The 25,678-nt window shown below is 39.7% G+C and overlaps 1 protein-coding gene across 1 annotated transcript in view; it reads right to left on the bottom strand.

The window, feature by feature from the left end:
- Positions 1–25,678, bottom strand: part of LOC140486954 (spindle assembly abnormal protein 6 homolog) — an 88,423-nt gene that overhangs the window by 24,145 nt on the left and 38,600 nt on the right. Inside the window, exons 3-9 of the mRNA XM_072586214.1 lie at positions 23,763–23,842; positions 19,975–20,079; positions 18,456–18,627; positions 17,296–17,373; positions 10,590–10,709; positions 1,375–1,566; positions 839–1,033 (exon numbers count right to left, since the gene is read on the bottom strand). Coding sequence (XP_072442315.1) covers positions 839–1,033; positions 1,375–1,566; positions 10,590–10,709; positions 17,296–17,373; positions 18,456–18,627; positions 19,975–20,079; positions 23,763–23,842 — 942 coding nt within the window. The remainder of the gene's footprint in view (positions 1–838; positions 1,034–1,374; positions 1,567–10,589; positions 10,710–17,295; positions 17,374–18,455; positions 18,628–19,974; positions 20,080–23,762; positions 23,843–25,678) is intronic.

Genomic DNA, 25,678 nt, shown 5'->3' with positions numbered 1-25,678 from the left:
AATGTTTCTTATGCTGTTGACAACGGGGGAGAAGGAGCAAGTGGAACAAATGGTGAGGTGCACAGTACAAAAGACAAAGAGATTGCTAATGGTGGTTAAGAAAAGATTAAAATACAAAGTAAGAGTTAATGATAGATGTGAATTGAAGAAAATAGGTCAGCTGTGCTCAAGCCATTCAAACATGACATAGTAAGGTGAGGAGAATCAACATGGTGGACAGTGTTAATTCCTCAGAAGTTATGGTGTCCCGGGAGGTGTAAAGTAAGCGGACAAGAAGGTGCTGTACTGCTAGCTTCACTGGAAACTGCAGCAGGCCTAGGATGGAAATGCTAGCGTGGGACCATGACAGTCTGTTGAAATGTCAAGTAACTTGAAAGCTAAGGTGCTTCTCACATACAGAGCACAATGTTCTTCAAAAATCACAGATGTTACTGGATCCATATTGTTTTTATTTCAGATTTCCAGCATATGCAGTATTTTCTTATTATTGTTGTCTAACTTAACATGGATTGGGTATCAATGAGATTTATTAATAAATCGGGCTCTCAAGTACTGACTTATGTAATCAGCAAATCATTGGAGAAGTGTATCTGAAATAAGTAGCTAAAAATTTAGAAATAAGCATTGATCATCATTTTGCAGATCCAAATGTTATTAGAGGTCAGACTACACTGCACCTAAGAAAGCTGGATCTCAAAAGTGCTAGAGTGCAGATGGCTAAAGGACACCAATTAGGTACGGATGCATTATACAGTAGATTCCATTATAGCTGTACCACTACTCAACTTTTTTAAGCAGTTGAAAACTTCAAAAGTGATTTTGTGTGATTTTTAAATACCTTGTGTTCCTGCGTACTTTCAAAGACTTCTGTTGTCCTGGTAACGACTTGCTCTTTATCTTTGACTTCTTGTTCCAAGACAGCAGTCCTTGTTCGCAGCTGATTTATCAGCTTCTCTTTTTCATGACATTCGGCATCTAGTGTGGTGTTTTCTCTCCTCAGTGAATGAACTTCCTGTTTTAATCTTTGACACTCCTAAATACCATACAAGAGAGCAAGTAAATCAAAACTTTTATTTTGAATGGGTATACAGCAAAGATTAATTCGCTACCAATATGGCACAGTGTTACGTTGCAGCCCATTGGGCAATCTGCTTTATTTAGCAGCATTAAACTTGAAAACTAATTGTGTTGCTTTTCTTTTAAAAATAAAGCAATGAGAATGTATTCACATATAAATGGGGTAAATGTAGGGGAATGGGTCTGGGTGGCTTGCTCTTTAGAGGATCGGTGTGGACTTGTTGGGCCGAAGGGCAAATTTCCACACTGTAAGTAATCTAATCTAAAGTTTAAAAATATTAAGTAGGATTTTTCAACCTCTTCCATGCTAGATAGTTTGGCTTTCAACTCTCGTATTGAGGATTCAGACTTGTATTTCCTCTCTGTTAGATCCTTGTTGATAACTTCAATTTCAGCGAGCCTGCTTTCTAAGTGCTGCACTGTTTGATTGTGCGCTGACTCTGTCTCTTTCTTCTGTTGCTCCAGTTGATGTTGATACTGTACGTGAGCCTGGAATGAAAGGTAAAATCGGCAACACTTCAGGTTAACTGAGGAGAACAGCACAACAAAATTGTGTTTATAAAATCATTAAAAACAAAGGCAAAGGCAGAGAGTTTATTTGGCCTAACTAGGTTACCTGTCTCTAGAAAATGACAATGAGTTACTTGGAATTAGGTACTTTTTGTTAAATGACTATACACTTCTATGAATAGAAATGAAAGGATTTAAATCTTCAACAAATGCAATTTTAACATAAAATGTCAAAATCCTTGAGTTTCATTACTGCTTTAAACTTAGTTTTTGCTTTAGAAAATTGGAGAACTGTCCTAAAAATACTTGATACTATCAATTCACTGTTACTGCCTCTTCAGGGGAAAGGAAAAGGGGAAGAAAAAGCACTGCTGTAGGCCATAAATCCAAATTAATGTCACTTTTGCATAGGTCAGAAAATACTCAACATTCTCCACCAATAATAGCAATCAGCAAATAGAGATAGGTAGATGGGAGATGGGTGGAAAACAGCAGATAAATGAGAGGGAGGAAAAACACCATACTCAATACAATCCCTGAAAGTTCTACACTGATACACCCTGATCCCAAACTTAATCAAACAAAGCATCAGATTCATTCAACATTTTTTTTACTGTTCACCCCAAACCTGCTTACATTCACAGATAAAGACAGATTTGTTCTTAGAAAATCCAGTTGATTATGTGCTCTGTGTGATACAGCTGGAAACATCCTTTGCTCTTTTAGGGAAAAAGGAACTAATAAATATTTTGGCTATCTTGCATTCCTAAGCATATCCTACAGCATAATATTTGTTCAGACTGAAGATCAGATTAAATCCTGAGATAGGATCATGTAAGTTATGCACTCTTCAGCAAAAACAATGTAAGGTCCAGCTTTTTGGTTGGACTGCATGATGGCTACCTAGTAGAAAATGAGTGCAGCTTGCCTTGGACGCTTTAAAAAAACACATTAAAAATCAAATGTGAGCACTTTAGGCAACATCAGCATTTACTTGTTATCATCATTTTCCCTTGAAAAGATGGTGATCGGTTGCCTTCTTGAATCATTGCAGGTTCTCCCTGAGGAAAAGAAGGAATATGATCCAAAGCAATGAAGAAATTGTGATGTGTTTTCAAGTCAGAGTGGTGGGTGACTTGGAAGGAAAAACATTACTCACAGTGGGATGTCATAGTTTCATTTTTTAAAATAATTTTGTAGAACTCACAGTACAAATGTGACCACGTGATCCTGACTACAGGTCAAAGATATCCACACATTTAGAGTAACTTCTGCATTTAAGGCAAATTTGCAGCAAAACTATAAACGTCTTCAAGAGACAGTTGAGAGTATCTTTGCAGGTTAAAGTTAGGAAGGTTGCAATTTTTAATCAAGATCACACAAGCGATGCTTAGAATAGACTGCAATAAAGGGTTACCAAAATTTGATCCAAATGCTACCCCTAAAACTCAGAAGCCTGCTATCTGGACTGGCTGAGAAGAGGACACCATGCTGTGAGGAAGATCATGGACATGGTTGCAAAATGCCTTCAACTCCCGAAGAAAGTTTGCTGAAAATACGTCCTAAATGTCACTGCTTGAAATGTTTTACAATAGCATAGCTGCAACTTATTTCAAACTGCTGCAGCTGTACTTTGGTATGTATGATGATCTGTGTGCTTTAAAGGCTTATAAGTAAGACTACGCATATTGATGCAATACAACCTTGTGATCAGATTAGAGTCATAGAGATGTACAGCATGGAAACAAACCCTTCGGTCCAACCCGTCCATGCCGACCAGATATCCCAACCTAATCTAGTCCCACCTGCCAGCACCCGACCCATATCCCTCCAAACCCTTCCTATTCATATACCCATCCAAATGTCTCTTAAATGTTGCAATTGTACCAGCATCCACCACATCCTCTGGCAGCTCATTCCAACAACTTACCACCCTCTGCGTGGAAAAAGTTGCCCCTTAGATAAAAGAGACCTCTTCCCCTCTCACCCTAAACCTATGCCCTCTAGTTCTGGACTCCCTCATCCCAGGGAAAAGACATTGTATATTTATCCTATCCATGCCCCTCATAATTTTGTAAACCTCTATAAGGTCAACCCTCAGCCTCCAACGTTCCAGGAAAAACAGCCCCAGCCTGTTCAGCCTCTCCCTGTAGCTCAGATCCTCCAACCCTGGCAACATCTTTGTAAATCTTTTCTGAACCCTTTCAAGTTTCACAACATCTTTCCAACAGGAAGGAGACCAGAATTGCACGCAATATTCCAACAGTGGCCTAACCAATGTCATGTACAGCCGCAACATGACCTCCCAACTCCTGTACTCAATATTCTGACCAATAAAGGAAAGCATACCAAATGCCTTCTTCACTATCCTATCTACCTTCAACTCCACTTTCAAGGAACTATGAACCTGCACTCCAAGGTCTCTTTGTTCAGCAACACTCCCGAGGTGCTTTCCCAAAATGCAGTACCTCGCATTTATCTGAATTAAACTCCATCTGCTACTTCTCAGCCCATTGGCCCATCTGATCAAGATCCTGTTGTAATCTGAGGTAACCCTCTTCGCTGTCCACTTCACCTCCAATTTTGGTGTCATCTGCAAACTTACTAACTGTACCTCTTATGCTCGCATCCAAATCATTTATGTAAATGACAAAACATAGAGGGCCCAGCACCGATCCTTGTGGCACTCCACTGGCCACAGGCCTCCAATCTGAAAAACAACCCTCCACTACCACCCTCTGTCCTCTACCTTCTAGCCAGTTCTGTATCCAAATGGCTAGTTCTCCCTGTATTCCAAGAGATCTAACCTTGCTAATCAGTCTCCCATGGGGAACCTTGTCGAACACCTTACTGAAGTCCATATAGATCACATCTACTGCACTGCCCTCATCAAGCCTCTTTGTTACTTCTTCAAAAAACTCAATCAAGTTTGAGAGACATGATTTCCCATGCACAAAGCCATGTTGACTATCCCGATTCAGTCCTTGCCTTTCCAAATATATAGGTAAAAACAATGACAGCAGATGCTAGAAACCAGATTCTGGATTAGTGGTGCTGGAAGACCACAGCAGTTCAGGCAGCATCCAAGGAGCAGTAAAAACAACGTTGTGGGCAAAAGCCCTTCATCAGGAATATATTTCTTTCCAAATATATGTACATCCTGTCCCTCAGGATTCCCTCGAACAACTTGCCCACCACCGAGGTCAGGCTCACTGGTCTATAGTTCCCTGGCTTGTCTTTACCACCCTTCTTAAACAGTGGCACCATGTCTGCCAACCTCTTAAACTGAAAACTCCAAAAAATGACATTGCATAAGTCATGAAACTGCAGATGAAAGTAGAGGAGCAGGAAACTTTCTTGGACACTGTAATCTATGACATACATATGAAAGAAATGTGCTAAGTAAAAACAATTAACAGTCCTTGATCATGCATCTAGCATTGTACAAAATACTTTGGTTAGAATGAATCAGACTGCTATCCATATGGTTAGCTCTGCTGCACGAGAGGAGGAAGAAGTGTGAAATGGCTATAGTAGTAAGGGATTCAATTGTTTGGGTGAACAGACAGACATTTCTGTGGCCACTAATGAGACTTGAGGATGGAACTTTGCCTTCCAGGAGCTAAGGGTCAAGAACGTCTCAGACATTCTGGAGTGAATGCATGTACAGCCAGAAGTTGTGGCACACATTGGTACGAATGAGACAAGAAAGAGAGATGAGGTCCTAAAAGCAGAATAGACTGAGTTAGGAATTAAGTTAAAAAGTAGAACCTCTAAAGTGGTGATCTCAGGATTGCTGCCAGTGTCACATGCTAATCAAGAGTAGAAATAACAGGATATTTCAGGTGCATGTGCGGCTGGAGAGGTACAACAAGGGAAAAGGCAAGGTTTCAGATTCCTGGGGCATTGAGACAGTTTTGTGGGGAGGTGTGACAAGTACATGGTGGCACAGTGGTTAGCACTGCTGCCTCACAGCACCAGAGACCTGGGTTCAATTCCCGCTTCAGGCAACCGTCTGTGTGGAGTTTGCACATTCTCCCCGTGTCTGCGTGGGTTTCCTCCGGGTACTCCGGTTTCCTCCCATAGTCTAAAAGATGTGCAGGTGAGGTGGTCACCTTCTCAAACAACTAAATAAGATTTGTGAGGTATGACCAACCCTTCACAAACCATGTCAACTATCCCTAATCAATTTATTCCCCTCAAGAGAATTATAAATCCTCTCTCTTAAACCCTTTCCAACACTTTTCCCACAACCAAAGTAAGGCTCACAAGGTCTATAATTTCCAGGGTTGTCTCTACTCCCCTTCTTGAACAAGAGAACAACATTTGCTATCCTCCAGTCTTCTGGCACTATTCCCATAGAAAATGATGACATAAAGATCAAAGCCAAAGGCCCGGCAATCCCCAGCTTCCCAAAGAATCCTAGGATAAATCTCATCTGGCCCAGGGAATTTATCTATTTTTACACTTTCCAGAATTGCTAACACCTCCATATGATCCTCAATCTCATTTAGTCTAGTAGCTTATATCTCAGTATTCTCTTCGATCACACTGTCTTTTTCTAGTGTGAATACCGACAAAAAGTATTCACTTAGCCCTTCTCCCATCTCCTCAGACTCCATGCACAACTTCCCACTACTATCCTTGATTGACCCTAATCTTACTCTAGTCATTCCTGATACACCTATAGAAAGCCTTAGGGTTTTCCTTGATCCTATATGCCAACCTCTTCTCATGTACCCTCCTGGCTCTTCTTAACTCTCTCTTTAGGTCTTTCCTGGCTAACTTGTAACTCTCAAGTGCCCTAACTGAACCATCACATCTTACCCTAACATAAGCCTTCTTCATCCTCTTGACAAGAGATTCAACTTCCTTAGTAAACCATAAATCCCGTACTTAACAACTTCCTCTGCAGTCGTTGGTCCTTGAATAAGATGCACATTCCAATTGTGCCTATCCCCTGCAGTTTCCTTCCCCATCCTATGCATCCTAAATCATGCCTAATCGCATCATAATTGCCTACTCCCCCCAGCTATAACTCTTGCCCTGCGGTATACAGCCATCCCTTTCCATCATTAAAGTAAACAACTGAATTGTGGTCACTATCTCCAAAGTGCTCGCCTACTTCCAAATCTAACACCTGGCCCCTTGTTGGCCTGCCTACATACTGTGTCAGGAAACCCTCCTGTACACACTGGACAAAAACTGACCCATCTAAAATATTTGGACTATAGCATTCCCGGTCCATATTTGGAAAGTTAAAGACCCTCATAACAACTACCCTGTCACTCTCAGTCACATCAAGGATCATCTTTGCTATCCTTTCCTCTACATCTCTTGAACTATTTGGAGGCCTACAGAAAACTCCCAATAGGGTAACCTTTCCTGTTTCTAATCTTAGTCCATACGACCTAAGTAGACGAGCCCTCAAACGTCCTTTCTGCAAAGAGTAGCAATAAAAAGATCATATTCTGAGTGACTAGTGACCAGTGGGTTATTGCAAGGATCAGTGCCTGGACCCCAGATATTAGGATGTTTAGATAAGGAAATAAAATGTACTCTCTCCAAGTTTGCAAATTACTCAAAGCTGGGTAGGAGGGCAAACTGTAGGAGGATGCACAGATGATACAACGTGATTCGGAGAAGTTGGGTGAATGGGCAAATCATATCAGATGAAGTACAATGTCTATCAACTCTGGTAACAAAAACAAAGGCGGAGTATTATCTGAATGGCGATGGATTGGGAAAGAGGGAGATGCAACCAGACATGGGTGGTCTTAGTCCTCGAGTCATAGAGATGTTCAGCACAGAACCTTCAGTCTAACTCGTCCACGCCGACCAGATATCCCAATCCAATCTAGTCCCACCTGCTAGCACCCAGCCCATATCCCTCCAAACCCCTCCTATTCATATACCCATCCAGGTGCCTTTTAAATGTTGCAATTGTACTAGCCTCCCCCACATCCTCTGGCAGCCCATTCCACACACGCACCATCCTCTGCGTGAAAAGGTTGCCCTTAGGTCTCTTTATATCTTGCCCCCCTCACCCTAAACCTATGCCTTCTAGTTCTGGACTCCACACCCCGAGGAAAATACCTTGTCTATTTACTCTATCCATGCCCCTCATGATTTTATAAACCTCTATAAGGTTACCCCTCAGCTTCTGATGCTCCAGGTAACACAGCCCTAGCCTATTCAACCTCTCCCTATAGGTCAAATCTTCTAACCCTGGCAACATCCTTGTGAATAGTTTCGGCTGTTGTACACCAGTAACTGAAAATAAGCATGCAGGCACAGCAGGTGGTCAAGGTGACAAATAGCACTTCATAGGGGAGAGGATTTGAGTACAGGAGCAGGGATGCCTTGCTGCAATTGTACAGGGCCTTGGTGAGAACACGCCTGGAGTAATGTGTGCAGTTTTGATCTCTTTATCTGAGAAATGATGTCCTGGCTCAGGAGGGAATGCAATGAAGGTTTACTACACCAGGTTTATCAGAAACTCAACTGGACTCACCACGTAAACACAGTGGCTACAAGAGTAGTTCATATGCTAGGAATACTGCACTGAGTAACTCACTCTGACTCTCCAAAACCTGTCCACCATCTACAAGGCACAAGTCAGGAATGTGATAGAATACTCCACACTTGCCTGGATGAGTGCAGCTCCAACAACACTCAAGCAGCCTGACGCCGTCCAGGACAAAGTAGCACCCCTTGATTAACACAACATCTATAAGCATCCACTCCCTCCACTACCAATGTCATTGTGGGTCAACCCACAGCAGGTAGGCTTCATGAAGGCAGCTCAGCACCACCTTAAGGGCAACGAGAGACATACAATAATGCTGGCTAGCCAGCAATGTCCACATATCTCAAATAAATATTTTTTATAAAAAAAGATTAGCTCCTGTGATGGAAGGACTGACATATGAAGATAAATTGGATCAGTTAGGACTATATAGACTGGTATTTAGAAGAATAGCCTGGGTGTTTGGGGAACCTCATGGAAACTTTTAAAATTTTAACAGGATTAGGCAGTTTAAATGCTGAAGGATGTTCCCAATGACCAGGGGTCACAGTCTAAGCTTACAAGGTAGATAAGAAGAGATTTATTCAGTGAATGGTGCTCCTGTTTAATTCTCTTCCACAGAGAGCAGTTGAGGCCAAAACACTGAATGATTTTCAAGAAGCAAACAGATATTGTTCTGAGAGCTAAAGGGATCAAAGGATATGGGACGAAAGCAAAAGCAGGGTATGGAGTAGGATGATCAGCCACGATCATACTGAATGTTAGAGCAGGCTCAAATGGCCTACTCCTATTTTCTATCTTTCTATTTTCAAAGAACAAGCATTTACTCTGAAATGTGTGATATTCTAGAGTCAGCCTCAGGGTTGAAGAGAGGTCCTATATGGTTTGTGGATTTATCATCACTTCAGATGACTTGTGACCTATTCTGAATTGGAAAAGGTTTCCCTCTAACTGAGTGACAAAGGTCTGGCTCCAGGAAATTTCTTTATTTACACTATCGTACATTTCAAGGTATGTGCAGACTACTCCTTTTCTCTTCTCACACTATAGCACACTGCTACTAATGTCACTGCTGCTTCAACACATATCTCACCATCTCATTACTTAGCACAATTTTAAGCTGTCAAAATGCATGAAAAGAATTCCCAAAATTGGAATCCTTAGTTCCTAATTGACCACGTTGGAGACAGTTAGACATGACTCCAGCATCAAACATCCTGCAAACTGAGCCCAAGAAACCACAGGGCAAGGTGAGAGATGCCAAACAGCAGAGACATTGTAGCAGACACAGATGGAGATACTGCATCTCAAAATGACTGAAAATGTTGCTGTCCCAATTAAATGACCCATGCAAAGCTGTGAGTACGGCAGCCACCATACCATATATAAAAGAGGATCCGAAGCAGAAAATATCTTTATGCAATTTCTCAGAGGAATCATTTTTCCAGATTGCTGCTACATGTTCCTCATCACCATTCAGTCCTCAACCATGGAAAGAGAACTTAGAAGCAGCAACAAATTTGGCAGCAGAATATCCTACATCATAGGTGTAAAACATGAAGGAAGGGAACAAGAATATTTAACAAATCAAATACTGTATAATAAGTGATGGAAATTTGATATTTGATGTCACACAGTTAATAATTTAGACTGGGTTTCTTTTCTGTAGCTTGACTGGGATAGGAATCCACATTCACTGAGATATTAACAAATATGAACTTTGCTGCACTACCTCATTGGGAACATATATTTAGTAACGCTGATTTTTTTTTAAACTGTGTTTACAAATTATCACTGAATTTGACTTCCTTCCTAAACTTTTAGCAACTCTTAACTTGAAGACCTTCAATGTTCAAATCTTCCACTTCTGTGTACCATGGTTACTCCAATTCTACGGATGTAACTGCATAAAACAGTCAGCATGTTACTATAACCTTGAATATTTTTTCAGGATTATGTGATAGGGGATTCTTATGTAGCTCCATGCAACCAACTTACTTTAGCATTTCCACCATATTCTCTATTTGGATTGAAATGCCAGCTTAGATCAGCTTTGGTATTTTTCAAAATTAGGTTTCGGTTTCCATCCTCACAACAGGTTTCAGCACAATCTTAAACTGTACGCAAAGAATGCTGCGCAATTAACAGGAGCCACTCTATAGATGAGGCAAACAATTAAAACGAGCACAACAGATCTCCTGGCATTGTGTACGTATTCTGGCTGACATACCTTTCTTGACTAACACTAGCAAGAAGAAACTAACCACTTCTATTTAGTGCATGCACATTTACTGCTGTATTTGACTAACAGTGACTTTACCTCAAAAATTGACCAACCGACTGTAAATTATTCTAGAACATGCTTAGCATGTGGATAAGGCACTAAATTATAACACTAAATAAATATTTCTTTACCTAAACTTTTAAATGTTTTTCATATTTTGATTTCCAACTTAACCATGCATTTTCTCACCTGAGAGGCCTTCTCCCGTTCTGTTAGAACTTCTTGGCTATGCTTGTTTGCTAGCATGTTTGTATGCGCAGTCCATTCATTACGTAATCTATCCAGTTCTTTACTTTTTTCAGCCAAGGTCTAAACATGAACATTTAGCAATAAGTACAGATTCACTAAAATAAATGAACCTAGTTTGGTGTATTAAGCTACTTTTATAGTTGCATTATTTTGTTAGGTTACAGTGTGGATCGCAACTGGGTTATACAGTATACACATATTTAAATGGATCATTTTCATTCACAATGTATACTCTAACCATATATTTAACAGTACCAATTAAAAAAGTTGGATACATTTCCTTGAGACCAAGATTTCCTTATGACATTACATTAAACTACAGGAGAGAGTTTTACCCATGTTGTTCCAGTACATGTCAAAATGCATATTGGGAAACTAGATGTTTCACTGCATGCACGGGATCTGTTAATCTTAGTGGATGGCAAATCATAAATGGCAATACATACAATTTCAAAATATTCATTCCGAGTACTTAGTGTTGAAGCAGAAATAGTTTACATAATCTAAACAACGTTGGAAGTTTCTTTCTTTAAAGAAGAGACTCGAGACCAGTGGAGTGCCACAAGGATCGGTGCTGGGTCCACTACTTTTCATCATTTATATAAATGATTTGGATGTGAGCATAAGAGGTATAGTTAGTAAGTTTATAGATGACACCAAAACTGGACACATAGTGGACAGCAAAGAGGTCACCTCAGATTACAATGGGATCTTGATCAGATGGGCCAATGGGCTGAAAAGTGGCAAATGGATTTTAATTTAGATAAATGAGAGGTGCTGCATTTTGGGAAAGCAAATCTTAACGGGACTTATACACTCAATGGCAAGGTCCTAGGGAGTGTTGCTGAACAAAGAGACCTTGGAGTGCAGGTTCATAGTTCCTTGAAAGTGGAGTCGCAGATAAATAGGATACTGACGAAGGAATTTCGTATGCTTGCCTTTTTATTGGTCAGAGTATTAAGTACAGGAGTTGGGAGGACATGCTGCAGCTGTCAAGGACATTGATCAGGTCACTGTTAGAATATTGCGTGCAATTCTGGTCTCCTTCCTATCATAAAGATGTTGTGAAACTTTAAAGGGTTCAGAAAAGATTTACAAGGATGTTGCCAGGGTTGGAGGACTCGAGCTATAGGGAGAGGTTGAATAGACTGGGGCTGTGTTCCCTGGAGTGTCGGAGGTGACCTTGTAGAGGTTATAAAATCATGAGGGGCATGGTTAGGATAAATAGATAAAGACTTTTCCCTGACATGGGGGAGTCCAGAACTAGAGGGCATAGGGTTAGGGTGAGAGGGGAAAGATATAAGAGACACCGAAGGGGCAACTTTTTCATGCAGAGGGTGGTACGTGTATGGAATGAACTGCCAGAGGAAGTGGTGGAGGCTAGTACAATTGCAACATTTAAAAGGCATCTGAATGGATATATGAATATGAAGGGTTTGCAGGGATATGGGCCAGGTACTGGTAGGTGGGACTAGATTGGGTTGGAATATCTGGTCGGCAGTAATGAATTGGATGAAAGGTCGGTTTCTGTGCTGTACATTTCTATGACTCTAAGACATTGGAAAACACAAGAAATCTCCCAGAAGACTTTACCAAACAGAATACAAATAGCATACAGGTTGTTCTGCTATAATGTACATTTCGTTAACGCAAATTTGCTATAGCACGATTGACAAATTGGGGACACAGTTTCTAAAGCATGAAGTTTTAAACATGTATTGATTATAACGCAATGCCAACCCCATTAGTTTAAATGGTGCAGTTATTAAACGATTTTCTTATAACACAGGATTGCACGAGAATGGAACTACCGCGTCATAGCAGAACTATTGTATGACAAATCAGCATGAACACAAGCTCAATTATGTTAACTCTGCACAAATAGCTGTGGATCAGCAAACTTATCACCAGGCAAGGAGAGATCCCATTCAGAGTGAGACACAGCCAGAGTGAGTTTGTAGTTTTGGGAAATTGGAAATTTGGAGGCATCGTGGAAATTTAGTGCAGAGGGGAAGAGATGCTTCTTGCTTGCTTTTTTTTTGGTTTATTGTTTGTAAGGTCTTTTTACAGGACAACTGTGGAAGATCAGAGGCCCAGCACAAAGAAGTAACATCACAGATAAACAGTAAGCTTGTTGGTTGATGACAGCTACTAATTTGACCATTATCGGTTACTTTCAGGTTGAAGGTAAAAAGTTGAAATACTTAGACGCTACAAACTAAAAGACAAGTATGATATTTTTAAAAATGAAATTAAGAGCTAAGTAATTAAAACAGAGATGCCAGGCCAGGCATTGCGTTGCAACTGCATGATGTGGGAGTTGGTTGACCTCATTATGGTTCATAATGACCATATCTGCAGCAAGCGTTGGTTACTTGAGGAACTCTAGCTCAGAGTTAATGAGCTGGTGTTTGAGTTTTGACACTGTGATACATCAGAGAGGGGAAAAGATTACTTGGACATGGTTTCAGGAGGCAGTCACACTCTTTAGATTAACGATCTTAAATTCGGTCAGTGGACAGGGACAGGAGGATATGACTGTGAGCGAGGCAGGTCATAGCGGGATCCAGATGGTGATGATGAAAGAGCCTCAGTCCTTGAGCTTGTCTAACAGGCTTGACGTTCTTGTTCCCTATGTGGATGAAAGTGGGGGTCCTAGGAAAGATTATCAAACTAACCATTGCACCATGGCACAAAGAGCCATTCAAGAGTGGGAAGAAAAAAAAGAGAATGTAGCTGTAATCGGGGATAACATAGTGAGGGAAACAGACACTGTTCTCCATGACCAGGATCGACAGTCCCAAGGGCTATGATTCCTGCCTGGTGTCTGGGCTCACAAAAACTCATCTGAAGAGAGGAATTTGAAGTGGGAGGGGAAAGATCCAATTGTCGTGGTCTACGTCGGTACCAATGATACAGTAGAAAGAGGAAAGAAGTATTTTCTGCATTTTCTGGAAATTCTTTTATTTGGTAACTAATCGATTCTGAAAATTCAAAATTAGCTCATGATAAAATAGATTCATAATGGGTTTAATTCAGGAATTCCATCTAAGTGAGTCCATGGAGGTTGATGGAATCAGCACTTAAGAATTAAATCATAAAACTTTCACTTTGTCAATGCCAAATCACTGGAAGTTCTAACTCATTCAAAGCTTGACGTATGATATACAGATAATAGTTTCCAATTAATATCACTACAAAGGAAGTAGATTTAGGTGCTAAAGACATCCATGTGAAAGCCAGTTCATTTCTTGCAATTACTATTGTTAAGGGAAAACTAAGAGAAAACTAGTAATGTAACCTTATGACAGAGCAGAGGTGACCACATGGACAAAAGAAAAGTGAGAATATAGAATTGCAGAATACTATTGCGCAAAGAATGGCTATTCAGCCCATTAAGGATGCACCAACACTCTGTATGGAATGCTCTGCCACAGAGGCCAAGTCTCTGGATACTTTCAAGAAAGAGTTGGATAGAGCTCTTAAGGATAGTGGAATCAAGGGTTATGGGGATAAGGCAGGAACAGGATACTGATTGAGGACGATCAGGTATGATCATAATGAATGGTGGTGCTGGCTCGAAGGGCAGAATGGCCTACTCCTGTACCTATTGTCTACTGAAGAGCCAGACCTAGGCCATATTCCATTTGCTCCTCATTTATTATGGTTAATCCAAACGCATAGGAAACCCTAAATGAGTTTTTTGCTTTGGTTTTCTCTAAGGAAAGGGACCTTGTGTGAATGAGAACTTTGAGGAGCTGGGAAATAGGCTTGAACAGATTAAGATTGATGAAGTTGATGCGCTGGAAATTTTGGTAAACATCTAGCCAGACCAGATTTTTCCTAGGTTGCTCCGGGAAGTGAGAAAGGAGGTTGCTAAGCCGCTAATGCAGATCTTTGCTTCCTCACTTGCCATGGGAATCATACTGGAGGATTGGAGGGTGGTGAATGTTCTTCCTCTTTTCAAGAAGGGGATTAGGGAAATCCCTGGCAATTACAGACAATTCAGTCTGTTTTGGGAAGCTTGAGAGAAAGAACTTAGGACTATTTGGAAAAGCATAGCATGATTAAAGGCAGTCAGCATGGCTTTGTGAGGGGCAGGTCATGCCTCACAAATCTTACTGAGTTCTTTGAGGAGGTGATGAGACAGGTCGATGAAGATCGACCAGTGGATGTGGTGTACATGGACTTCAACAAGGCATTTGATAAGGTTCCCCATGGTAGGCTCATTCATAAAGTCAGGAGGTATGGGATACAGAAGAACTTGGCTACCTGGATTCAGAATTGGTTGGTTAACAGGAGGCAGAGAGTGGTCGTAGGTGGAAAGTATTCTGCCTCAACGTCAGTGGTGAGTGTTGTCCCGCAGGGCTCTGTTCTTAGTAGTTTTTTAGAAATGACCTGGATGAGTAGGTTGATGGGTGCGTTAGTACATATGCCGTTGACACAAAAGTTGGAGGTACCATTGATAGTATTGAGGGCTATTGCAGACTGCAACGCAACATAGACAGGATGCAAAGATGGGCTGAGAAATGGCAGATGGCAATCAATCTGGATAAATAAGAAGTGATGCAGTTTGGAAGGTTGAACTTGAATGCTGAATATAGGATTAAAGATAGGATTCTTGGCAGTGTGGAGGAACAGTGGATCTTAGTGTTCAAGTGCATAGATCCCTCAAAGTTGCCACCCAAGTGGACAACAGAGTTTTTAAGAAAGCATATGGCATTTTGGCTTTCATTAAGAGGGGGATCGAGTTTAAGAGCTGCAAGGTTTTGCTACAGCTCTACAAAACCCTGATAAGATCACACTTGGAATATTGTGTCCAGTTCTGATCGCCCCATTATAGGAAAGATATGAATGCTTTGGACAGGATAGAAAGAAGGTTTACCAGCGTGCAAAGAAGGTTTACCAGGATGCTGCCTGGACTGGAAGGCTTGTCTTATGAAGAGAGGTTGACTGAGCTTAGACTTTTCTCTCTGGAGAGAAGGAGGAAGAGAGGTGACCTGATCAAGGTATACAAGGTAATGAGAGGCATGGATAGAGTCGATAGCCAGAGACTTTTCCCCAGGGCAGGACTGACTGGCACGAGGAGTCATAGTTTTAAAGCGTTAGGATGAAGGTGTAGAGGAGACGTCAGAGGTAGGTTTTTACACAGAGAGTTGTGAATGCATGGAATGCGTTGCCAGCAGTGGTGGTGGAAGCAGAGTCATTAGGGACATTTAAATGACGGCTGGACATGTACATGGACAGCAGTGAATTGAGGGGTGCGTAAGTTAGGTTAGAATTAGATTACTTTTAGATTAGATTACTTACAGTGTGGAAACAGGCCCTTCGGCCCAACAAGTCCACACCGACCCGCCGAAGCGCAACTCACCCAGACCCATTCCCCTACATTACCCCTTTAGCTAACACTACAGGCAATTTAGCATGGCCAATTCACCTAACCTGCACATTTTTGGACTGTGGGAGGAAACCGGAGCACCCGGAGGAAATGTGCAAACTCCACACAGTCAGTCGCCTGAGACGGGAATTGAACCCAGATCTCTAGCGCTGTGAGGCAGCAGTGCTAACCACTGTGCCACCATGCTGCCCACTATTTTATTTTAGATTAGGAATAATCCTCGGCACAACATCATGGGCTGAAGGGCCTGTTCTGTGCTGTACTTTTCTATGTTCTACCTTTGGATATATATTGACAAATACGAAGGAACCAATAAGTGTGATGACACGGAGATGGATCTTGAGAAGAAAGAATGGCAAGAATGGGATGGTCAGCAGTTTGAAAGTCAACACACATATGAAGTTTCAGCCATGGAGGAGTTCTTTGCTTACTCCATATTTTTATTGTCATCTCATTGTGCAATTATATACCCTTCAGTCCAATTTCCTTTCGGTCATCAACATAAGGATCAGAAACACTGCATTGCTAAAGACATCAAAAGAAATTTCCCAAAAAAAAATCAGACCTGATAGTGGCCAAAAATGCAACACACCCAGCAAGCAGCATTCCCTCCCTTTGATTTCACAGCTGAAGAACAAACTGTTCAGTTTGGCTGTTCCCAATACAAGGACTGGCAGTATCAGCAACAACGGCCAGTGCTGAGCAAAGCTTGAACCCTTCAACCTACTAGATAGGCTGAAGAAATTCTTATATTAACATTAAAATTATATTAATGGAGACATTCCAGTATAATTGGTAGGACCATTCCCCGTGCCCGGCCTCCATGTTTGAAAAGAAGAAACCTCCCCCTCTGGGACATCACCAAGAAGTTGTCTGCATTCAGCTGGAGGCTCATTCATTGTCAGAAAATGTTTACAGCTAGAAAAAGTGGGGCTTCATAGAGCTGCTGGATTTTTACTTTGCTCCCCATATTATTGTGGTGGCAGGAGGATTGTTTAAAGTTGGCCTCATTGTTGGTACAGCTCTTCTCAATTTTAGCATTTCTATCCAACCCTTTTTGCTATGATCATGCCTTGTAGAGGCCAGCAAATTCTCATCGTCTTGTCTGACATTTTAAAAATAAACTTACAACAGCTTAGGTCAAGATTAAGTCAAGAAATCTTCATACTTGATATATAGCAATGCACACTAGTATTTCAGTTCATGCTACTATTATACTGCTGAAAATCAAGGCTTTTATATACAAACCTGTTGAGTGATACTTAATCTTTTTGTTAGATCTTCTTCTGTTCTGTGCAACTTTTCTTGCAGAGAACTATTTTCTATCTGAAAAAGAAAATAACTTTGAAATTTGTTATAGTTAGCCTTTTCAAAGATTTCTTAAATCCATCAACTTAATAGTTAGCATCATACATAACATATTATGAAGTAAAACTGAAATATACTTTAAGTGGTACATTATTTTCTGTGTTAAGCAATATATCATAAAAGTGAAATTGACACTTGAATTTAGCAACATTGTACTCATCTTTTTCTCCCCAGATGGATTCTTTTCATTCCTGTTATATAGTTTTATCATTTTAGTCAGAGATCATTCACAATTGCTGAATTTGATCAGAAATAGTATGGTTCTAGAAATAATTCAATTTGATATCTGCAATAATATTTTAGTGGATCAATGAACAGTTATCAACAAAGTGAGGACTAATTGAACATGTTTCTCTGCAATAACCTCATTGCAAATTCAGTAAATGAGATAACTATATAGATATATAGATGGGGGGGGCAAAGAGTCCACAATGATGCCAATCAAAATCGTAAACATAAAGGGCAGAAAAAACAGGTTAGAAATGTTGAAATTTTACAGCATTTTTTTATTCACAGTCATCCCTTACCCAGAGTACAATCTTCCAAGAAAAAAAAAGTCTAGACACGGAGCACACTGAAAGTGTCCAAAACCTAATGTGCCTACCATCACCAGGTGAGCTCTCATCCAAGAAGCAACTAAATTCTGTTTTGCCTTGCTTCCAGTATCATACAAAAGTGGTGCTGAGCGACTGGAGGTTGGCCTAACATACTTTATTACTCTCTGCTCTGGCCTCGGTTAGTAACTTAAAGATACTGAGCTGTCGGTATTTATCTAGTTTTTCCATAAATTAGACTATATTGATATAGAATTTTTCAACAAGATGACCAAAAGGAGAATTAAAGTTTTGACTGAAAGGAAAGAAAGCATTTGCAGCTTTTGTCCAAAATCATACCTTGAGAAAAGATTACATAAATTAATGGATTAGTATCAGATTATTATAAGACAACTTTTTAAAGAATGTTTCATTATTGGAATAATCAATCAGAATAAACTTAAGAATAAGTTTAATTTTACACTGGAAACAGGATTAGAAACAAACCTTCACATTTTGCAAGCAGATAGCCAAATATTTCTTAATATCATTGTCATTTCCTGGAAGCAGCTTTAAGGAGAGGTGGGTGAGGTGCTTGAATGGATTGGTTTCTACTATATCTAAACTTGCAGGCATGCAGTCCAATGGATGATGCTGGGTTGCCAACTGAAGCATAAACCTACAGAAAATTAATAACGTAAAGCATTTTAAAATCAGAAATTGTTTAAATACAATTGGACAAAAATAACCTTTCAGCTATAAACTGTCTTTTACAATCACAAGCTACCCCTCAACACTTCAGACAATTAAGTACTTTAGGTGTCTACTCATTGTTTGCTACACTGTTTTGCATTTCATTAGTTTGCACACAATAGGTTCCACTAGCAATATTAGAATAAATGACCAGATAATCCATATTGGCTGAGTGATAATTATTGGCTAGGATAACAGGAAAATTTGCCTGGTCTTTTGCCAAGGAATCTTTTACAACTACCTGAGAGGCAGATGGAACTTTGGTTTACTGTACCATTTGCAAATTAGCAATCTGCTTTATAGCATATTTCACATATGCAATGTGCTGGAAAGGTGACGCATATAATGTTGTCTCTCATTTCTGCTCATGTGGACTTATAGCACTAAAAACCACCAACTACACAGTTGAACACTTTACTAAAGTAGAGTTATTTCAATGTCTTCAATATCAAGCAGTGCCAATGGATTCCTTAAGGCTACCTTTTCAGTCATTCTCAGTCTTATGGATAATGCAACTCTCAAATGTCCCTGGATATTCTAGTTACAGATGTTCTAATTGTAACTGAGGACAGGACAAGATGAAAGCAAGCTTGAACCACTTATACTAGGAGCCAAATATAAAACTCCAGTAACTAGTTGCCTCTTGGTCAATGGTTGGAAAATGACTGGCACAGAGCTTGATATTTCTCCTGCTATCCCCTCAACCCAATGGGTCAGGTACCAAAAAGCTTGATGAAAGACGCAGATCTCAAGGAGTCTCTCAAAGAAGAAAAGTGACGTAGAAAGATTGGGAGAATTCCTAAGTTTCCAGGCTTAGGCGAGTGAAAGCACCATTACCAACTGTAGAGAAACTAAAACAGCAGCTGCTCCAGATAATAGAATAGAGAAGCACAGATATCTCAGAGAGTTGTGGGGCTGGAGAAGATGATAGAGATATAGGGTTTTGAACACAAGCTTGTGACTTTTAAAAGAAAAGTACTGATTACATAAAAATTGAATAAATGAGCAACAATCTGATCATAAATTGAAACTGAAATTAAAGTGTCTCAGCTAGAATCAACAGGATGTATCTGTAGATCCTGCTCATGATTATGGGTCACAGCAGAATTATTGCAGTTATTTAGTACACTAGGAAACTCCTCTTAATTTTTTGATAATTCAAGGTCACAGAATTCAAGACTCATAAAAATGTAAAGGATGGAGGTAATCATTCCTAGAAGCGAATCAAGAGAAATTCATACTTCTGTTCAATTAGATGATATATCAAACCCACCTTGGCACCTCTTTGCTTTGTTCCTGGATACATTGGTCCAGAAGCTCTATGAATCGGTGTGGAAAAGCAGAAAATTCTACCAGCAGTCCTTGTTGAATCTTTAAACTGTAAAATCGAATAGTTAACTTAATTTTACATCATACAATATTTCCAGTACTAAGACAGGTCATCTCGTTAAACAGGAATAGGTCCTGATGTTCCATATCAGCAAAGCATTCTATTCCTTTCACCATCAAGTGTTTACATAGCTAATTTCTTCAATACACCTATGCTGTGTACTTCAACTACTCCGTGGGGTAGCAAGTTCTATAATCTGACCAATGAGTGAAAAATTCACCCTATCCAACTTCGTCATAATTCTAAGAAGCTCTAAGTGATTACTTCTCAGCCTTCGCCTTTCCAAAGGAAAACAGTCCTATTTCCTTCATTATTTCCTGATAGTTATAATTTCTCAGTTCTGATACCATCTCTGCAAATCACTTTTTGTACCTTAGCCAATATGACTATAAATCATTTTGCAATTTGAAAGCCAGAACGGAACACCATAAGTGCAACCTACCCAAGGTTCCATGCCACTATTGCAATATTTTGCAAGATTGTGAACCCATATCACTGGTTTGAACTGTGATGCCAAAACTATTTTTTCTTTCTTTCCAATAATTATCAACCTCTCTCGAAGTTGTCAAGAAGAAACAGAAAAGAAAGGTTACTGCTTCCATTCTCAGATGTATCCACATGAAAGATAGAAATAATCAGAATCAAAACTACAAAACATGCCAAATAGGAACGTGGTTACTCATTTTTTTCTCATTATTTACTAAGGTTGCTAACTACTGATAATTCCATTCCATTATTTCCAGGGAGTAATATGAAAGGCGTTCAAATAGATAGGGATGTCACAATTCATTTTAATTTTAAAGAAATAAGGTTTGCCATCAACACTCCTGCTCACCTCAAACAGAAGCTTTAACAGCACACTGTTTAAAGACTTCACACTTCTACTACCAGGTTGTAAAGAGTGCAGTATTGATTTAATAATGACACATGGATGAAATAAAAATAAGTTTTCAGGATAGATTCATTATTTAAGTTTAAGAGAATATACGCATAAGTAAGATTAATAGACAGTAAATATTGTCAATACACAGACTACTTCAAAATAGAATGCTGAGGTAGTTAAATATTGAGCTTAACAAACATCGCAGAATACTCAGAATCCTTATTTCCACAGTCCCTAACAAAATGAACTATGAGCCTTTAAGTATCATTAACTTCATTTTCACATAAGGATATACGCTCAAGAGAACTAAAGACAATAAAATTGCTATCATAATGCACCCAATAACCCAGATTTTGTTTTGGGAATTAAGGTGAGACAACCAGCAGTCACATTATTCTGAGCAATAACTTCCAGATTTCATACCTGTATAGTTAACCCACTTTCTTAAGTAATCAAGCTCCTCAACTGACTTTGTTCAAATAAAGCTTCACCAACAGGCTTGATTAACACCAAGAGGTGAAACTGCAGTATCTATTTAGTGAACATGCCAGGAAATGTTAAATCTGATGCAAATCTGATTGAAATAATTTTAAAAATCTGGATCTGATAATCTAATTTAATAAATATAGAAACTCCTACCTTCATAACTTAGCATCGGTAATTTAATTAAAAGTGTTTTATTTTATCTCTCTAGCTTAGTTTTAGCTTATTTTCCCCATCATGTCTTTATGCACATGATTTAAAGCTAATTTGCAAGTCCTTCTTTAGAGTATTCATATTGCTCCAATCCAAATGGTTGAAGAGCTTTACTGGGCCTTACCCTGCTCAAAGATGCTACAGATCCCCCGTGGACTGCATACCTTGGATCAGGCTCACACTGAGAGCACGTCTATATACCTGTCAAAAATTCAGTTAACTGTTGGTGTAGCGAACAGTAAGTATCATTCACCACTGGCCACAAATCGGCTCTTGTCTTATTGGCCCAGATAATTATTGGAACGGAGTATACTGGAGTTGCACATTAAGATCATGTGAAATCTATCTGCAGCTGGCTTCACTGAAATGAGCCAATAAATTGAATTCCTGATAGGCAGTTCCCCTGTATTTGGAACCCTCAGAAAAAATCTTCCTTAAAGTTGGAACTTGAGGATTCTGACCCAATCGAGCTTAATAGTTAACCAGGAACAATTAGAGGGTTAAGAACCCCTATTATAACTTCAGGCAAACGATGAACTGAACCTTGAATTCAGCACTGACCAGCCTGGCTGGTTCAATAACCTTTTCATGACACCCATCCCAAAATGTCATGACCCCACCTCCAGCATATCCAACACTACCCCACAACACAACCCATCCTGACAATCCTCATGCCAACTCTCATTCTACCTATACCCATCTACCTAGCACCTTACTCATCTCATCACCTGACATGGTTACCCCTTTGTTACCTTACATGCTCACTATTTCACATGAGCTGTAAAATGCTAGACATTTAAACTATAGTAGAATACAGCACTCAATGAAAAGTTTCTTTGCTGCTGGATCAGAGCATTCCTGGACCAGTTCATTACATGAGCCCATGCAGGAATCTCCAGCACAGAAGTCATCTAGTTGAAGAAGCCAATCTGAAAGTTATAAAACAAAATAAACACCGCTTTCAAATCACCCTAAAATTTATTTAGCAATAACTTATTAAATAACCTAAAGTTTGGCAAGTTGGTAAAATCTCAACTGAAAAGCAATTATCACAACTGACTGAATTAAAAAATTGAATGCATGCGTGAATGTGACTTCACAAATCAAATAAATAGTCGCTAGGAATTAAAAATGAATCACAGCATTTTAAATTATTCCTTGTTCTATCTCATAAACTTGCAACATTTTCCTGAAAAGAACTTGGAACAAGAATTCAAACTGCAATAGCAAGGTTTATAGCGAATTATTTGATTTGTAAATAAGTTAAAGAACTTCTTCAAAACTACTTAGCACAGGGGACAAACAGTAGAAATTATTTTACATTCATCCTTGAAACGATGCTAATTCCCTGCATTTGCCTTGTATTAATCCCGATGGAGAATGCAACAGAGATAACCCCTGGTGTTGAGTACCTTTTTTCCCCTCCAGTTTCTCTCTCCATATAACACTTCAATTGCACTTGCAACTTGCATTTTCTGAACAACTAGTATCACTGCTTTTTATCTGTAACTTTTTGCTTGTAATACCAAGAATCAATAAGTAATTAAATTTCCAAGGTGAATGTTAAGCAACTTTTAGTTATGAGATTATCAGATTTTGATGTATTCATTCAACTGATATGTACATCTTTTTCAATCGTTTCCTGTGAGCTTTCAGAATGGGATGTATTGGTTGTAAACAACAAAAACAGAAATTGCTGGAAAAAACTCAGCAGGTCTGGCAGCATCTGTGGAGAGAAAGCAGAGTTAACATTTTGGGTCCAGTAGTTGAAATTAACAGAGCTAGCAAAAAGCAGTCTGAGATTCTATTTCTAATTATATCATCACAAACCCACAAGATTCAAAAACAAAACTAATTTAGCTAATTTACACAAAACAAAATATTGCAGATGGTAAAGATCTGAAGTAAAAACAGAGTACTGAAGAATGTCTGCTGGTATCCACGCTAGGGATAGGGTGGAGAAGGAACAAATTTCTATCTTTATGTTAATGCAAAACAGGGATAGAAATGTGATGAATTTTATGCTCATGAAGAAAAAGGAACAAATTTACATTTGTTCTATTGAATTTTACTTACAAGATTCATTACTTACCCTTGAAAATCTTCTTCACCAATTGTAAGGTTATACAAGAAAAATGGATTTGTGTCATCAGTCAACCGGACAGTTAATTCCTAAGACAAAGCATAGAAATTCTGATAGCAAGAACAAATTGGAATTGATTTTGAGTGCCAATACTTACTAATTAAAATTCATCAGTGAAGAGCAGACAAAAATAAACACTTCTGAACCTGTAATATCCTGTGCAAAGAGGGAATGTTAGTTTTTTCAACATAGTCTTCATACTTTTCAATTAGATGTAATAAAAATCTGCATTCAACTGGTGAATGTAATAGAGTGCAAATATGTTTCTATATCCATGAAGCAAATGTAACGACAATACAATATTACATAAATTGTGCCTTACTCAAAAATGCCAAAAACCCTCAGTCGAATTTTGGACCAAACACAGGCACACTTTTTATAATAATTTCTATCATGCTGGTCAGTGGGAATACATCTGTTGAATGACTGACAATACAACACTGATTTCACATAACTGACCATATACCTTCAATTATAAAGTCATAGAGATGTACAGCATGGAAGCAGACCCTTCGGTCCAACCCGTCCATGCCGACCAGATATCCCAACACAATCTAGTCCCACCTGCCAGCACCCGGACCATATCCCTTCAAACCCTTCCTATTCATATACCCATTCAAATGCCTCTTAAATGTTGCAATCGTACCAGCATCCACCACATCCTCTGGCAGCTCATTCCATACACTACCACCCTCTGCGTGAAAAAGTTGCGACTTAGGTCTCTTTTATATCTTTCCCCTCTCACCTTGAACCTATGCCCTCTAGTTCAGGACTCCCTGACCCCAGGGAAAAGACGATGCCTATTTATCCTATCCATGCCCTCATAATTTTGTAAACCTCTATAAGTTCAACCCTCAGCCTCCGATACTCCAGGGAAAACAGCCCCAGCCTGTTCAGCCTCTCCCTGTAGCTCAAATCCTCCAACCCTGGCAACATCTTTGTAAATCGTTTCTGAACCCTTTCAAGTTTCACAACATCTTTCCAACAGGAAGGAGACCAGAATTGCACACAATATTCCAACAGTGGCCTAACCAATGTCATGTACAGCCGCAACATGACCTCCCAACTCCTGTACTCAATACTCTGACCAATAAAAGAAAGCATATCAAATGCCTTCTTCACTATCCTATCTACCTGCGACTCCACTTTCAAGGAGCTATGAACCTGCACTCCAAGGTCTCTTTGTTCAGCAACACTCCCTAGGACCCTACCATTAAGTGTATAAGTCCTGCTAAGATTTGCTTTCCCAAAATGCAGCACCTCGCATTTATCTGAATTAAACTCCATCTGCCACTTCTCAACCCATTGGCCCATCTGGTCAAGATCCTGTTGTAATCTGAAGTAACCCTCTTTGCTGTCCAGCACATCTCCAATTTTGGTGTCATCTGCAAACTTACTAACTGTACCTCTTATGCTCGCATCCAAATCATTTATGTAAATAACAAAATGTAGAGGGCCCAGCACCAATCTTTGTGACACTCCACTGGCCACAGGCCTCCAATCTGAAAAACCACCCTCCTCCACCACCCTCTGTCTTCGACCTTCTAGCCAGTTCTATATCCAAATGGCTAGCTCTCCCTGTATTCCAAGAGATCTAACCTTGCTAATCAGTCTCCCATGGGGAACCTTGTCGAAAGCCTTACTGAAGTCCATATAGATCACATCTACTGCACTGCCCTCATCAATCCTCTTTGTTACTTCTTCAAAAAAATCAATCAAGTTTGTGAGACATGATTTCCCACGCACAAAACCATGTTGACTATCCCAAATCAGTCCTTGCCTTTCCAAATATATAGGTAAAAACAATGACAGCAGATGCTGGAATCCAGATTCTGGAATAGAGGTGCTGGAAGAGCACAGCAGTG

The sequence above is a fragment of the Chiloscyllium punctatum genome, chromosome 2 (assembly GCF_047496795.1).
Source record: "Chiloscyllium punctatum isolate Juve2018m chromosome 2, sChiPun1.3, whole genome shotgun sequence".
NCBI classification, from domain to species: Eukaryota; Metazoa; Chordata; class Chondrichthyes; order Orectolobiformes; family Hemiscylliidae; genus Chiloscyllium; species Chiloscyllium punctatum.
The sequence above is the reverse complement of the archived record's forward strand: the minus strand, read 5'-3'. Positions and strand labels throughout refer to the sequence as shown.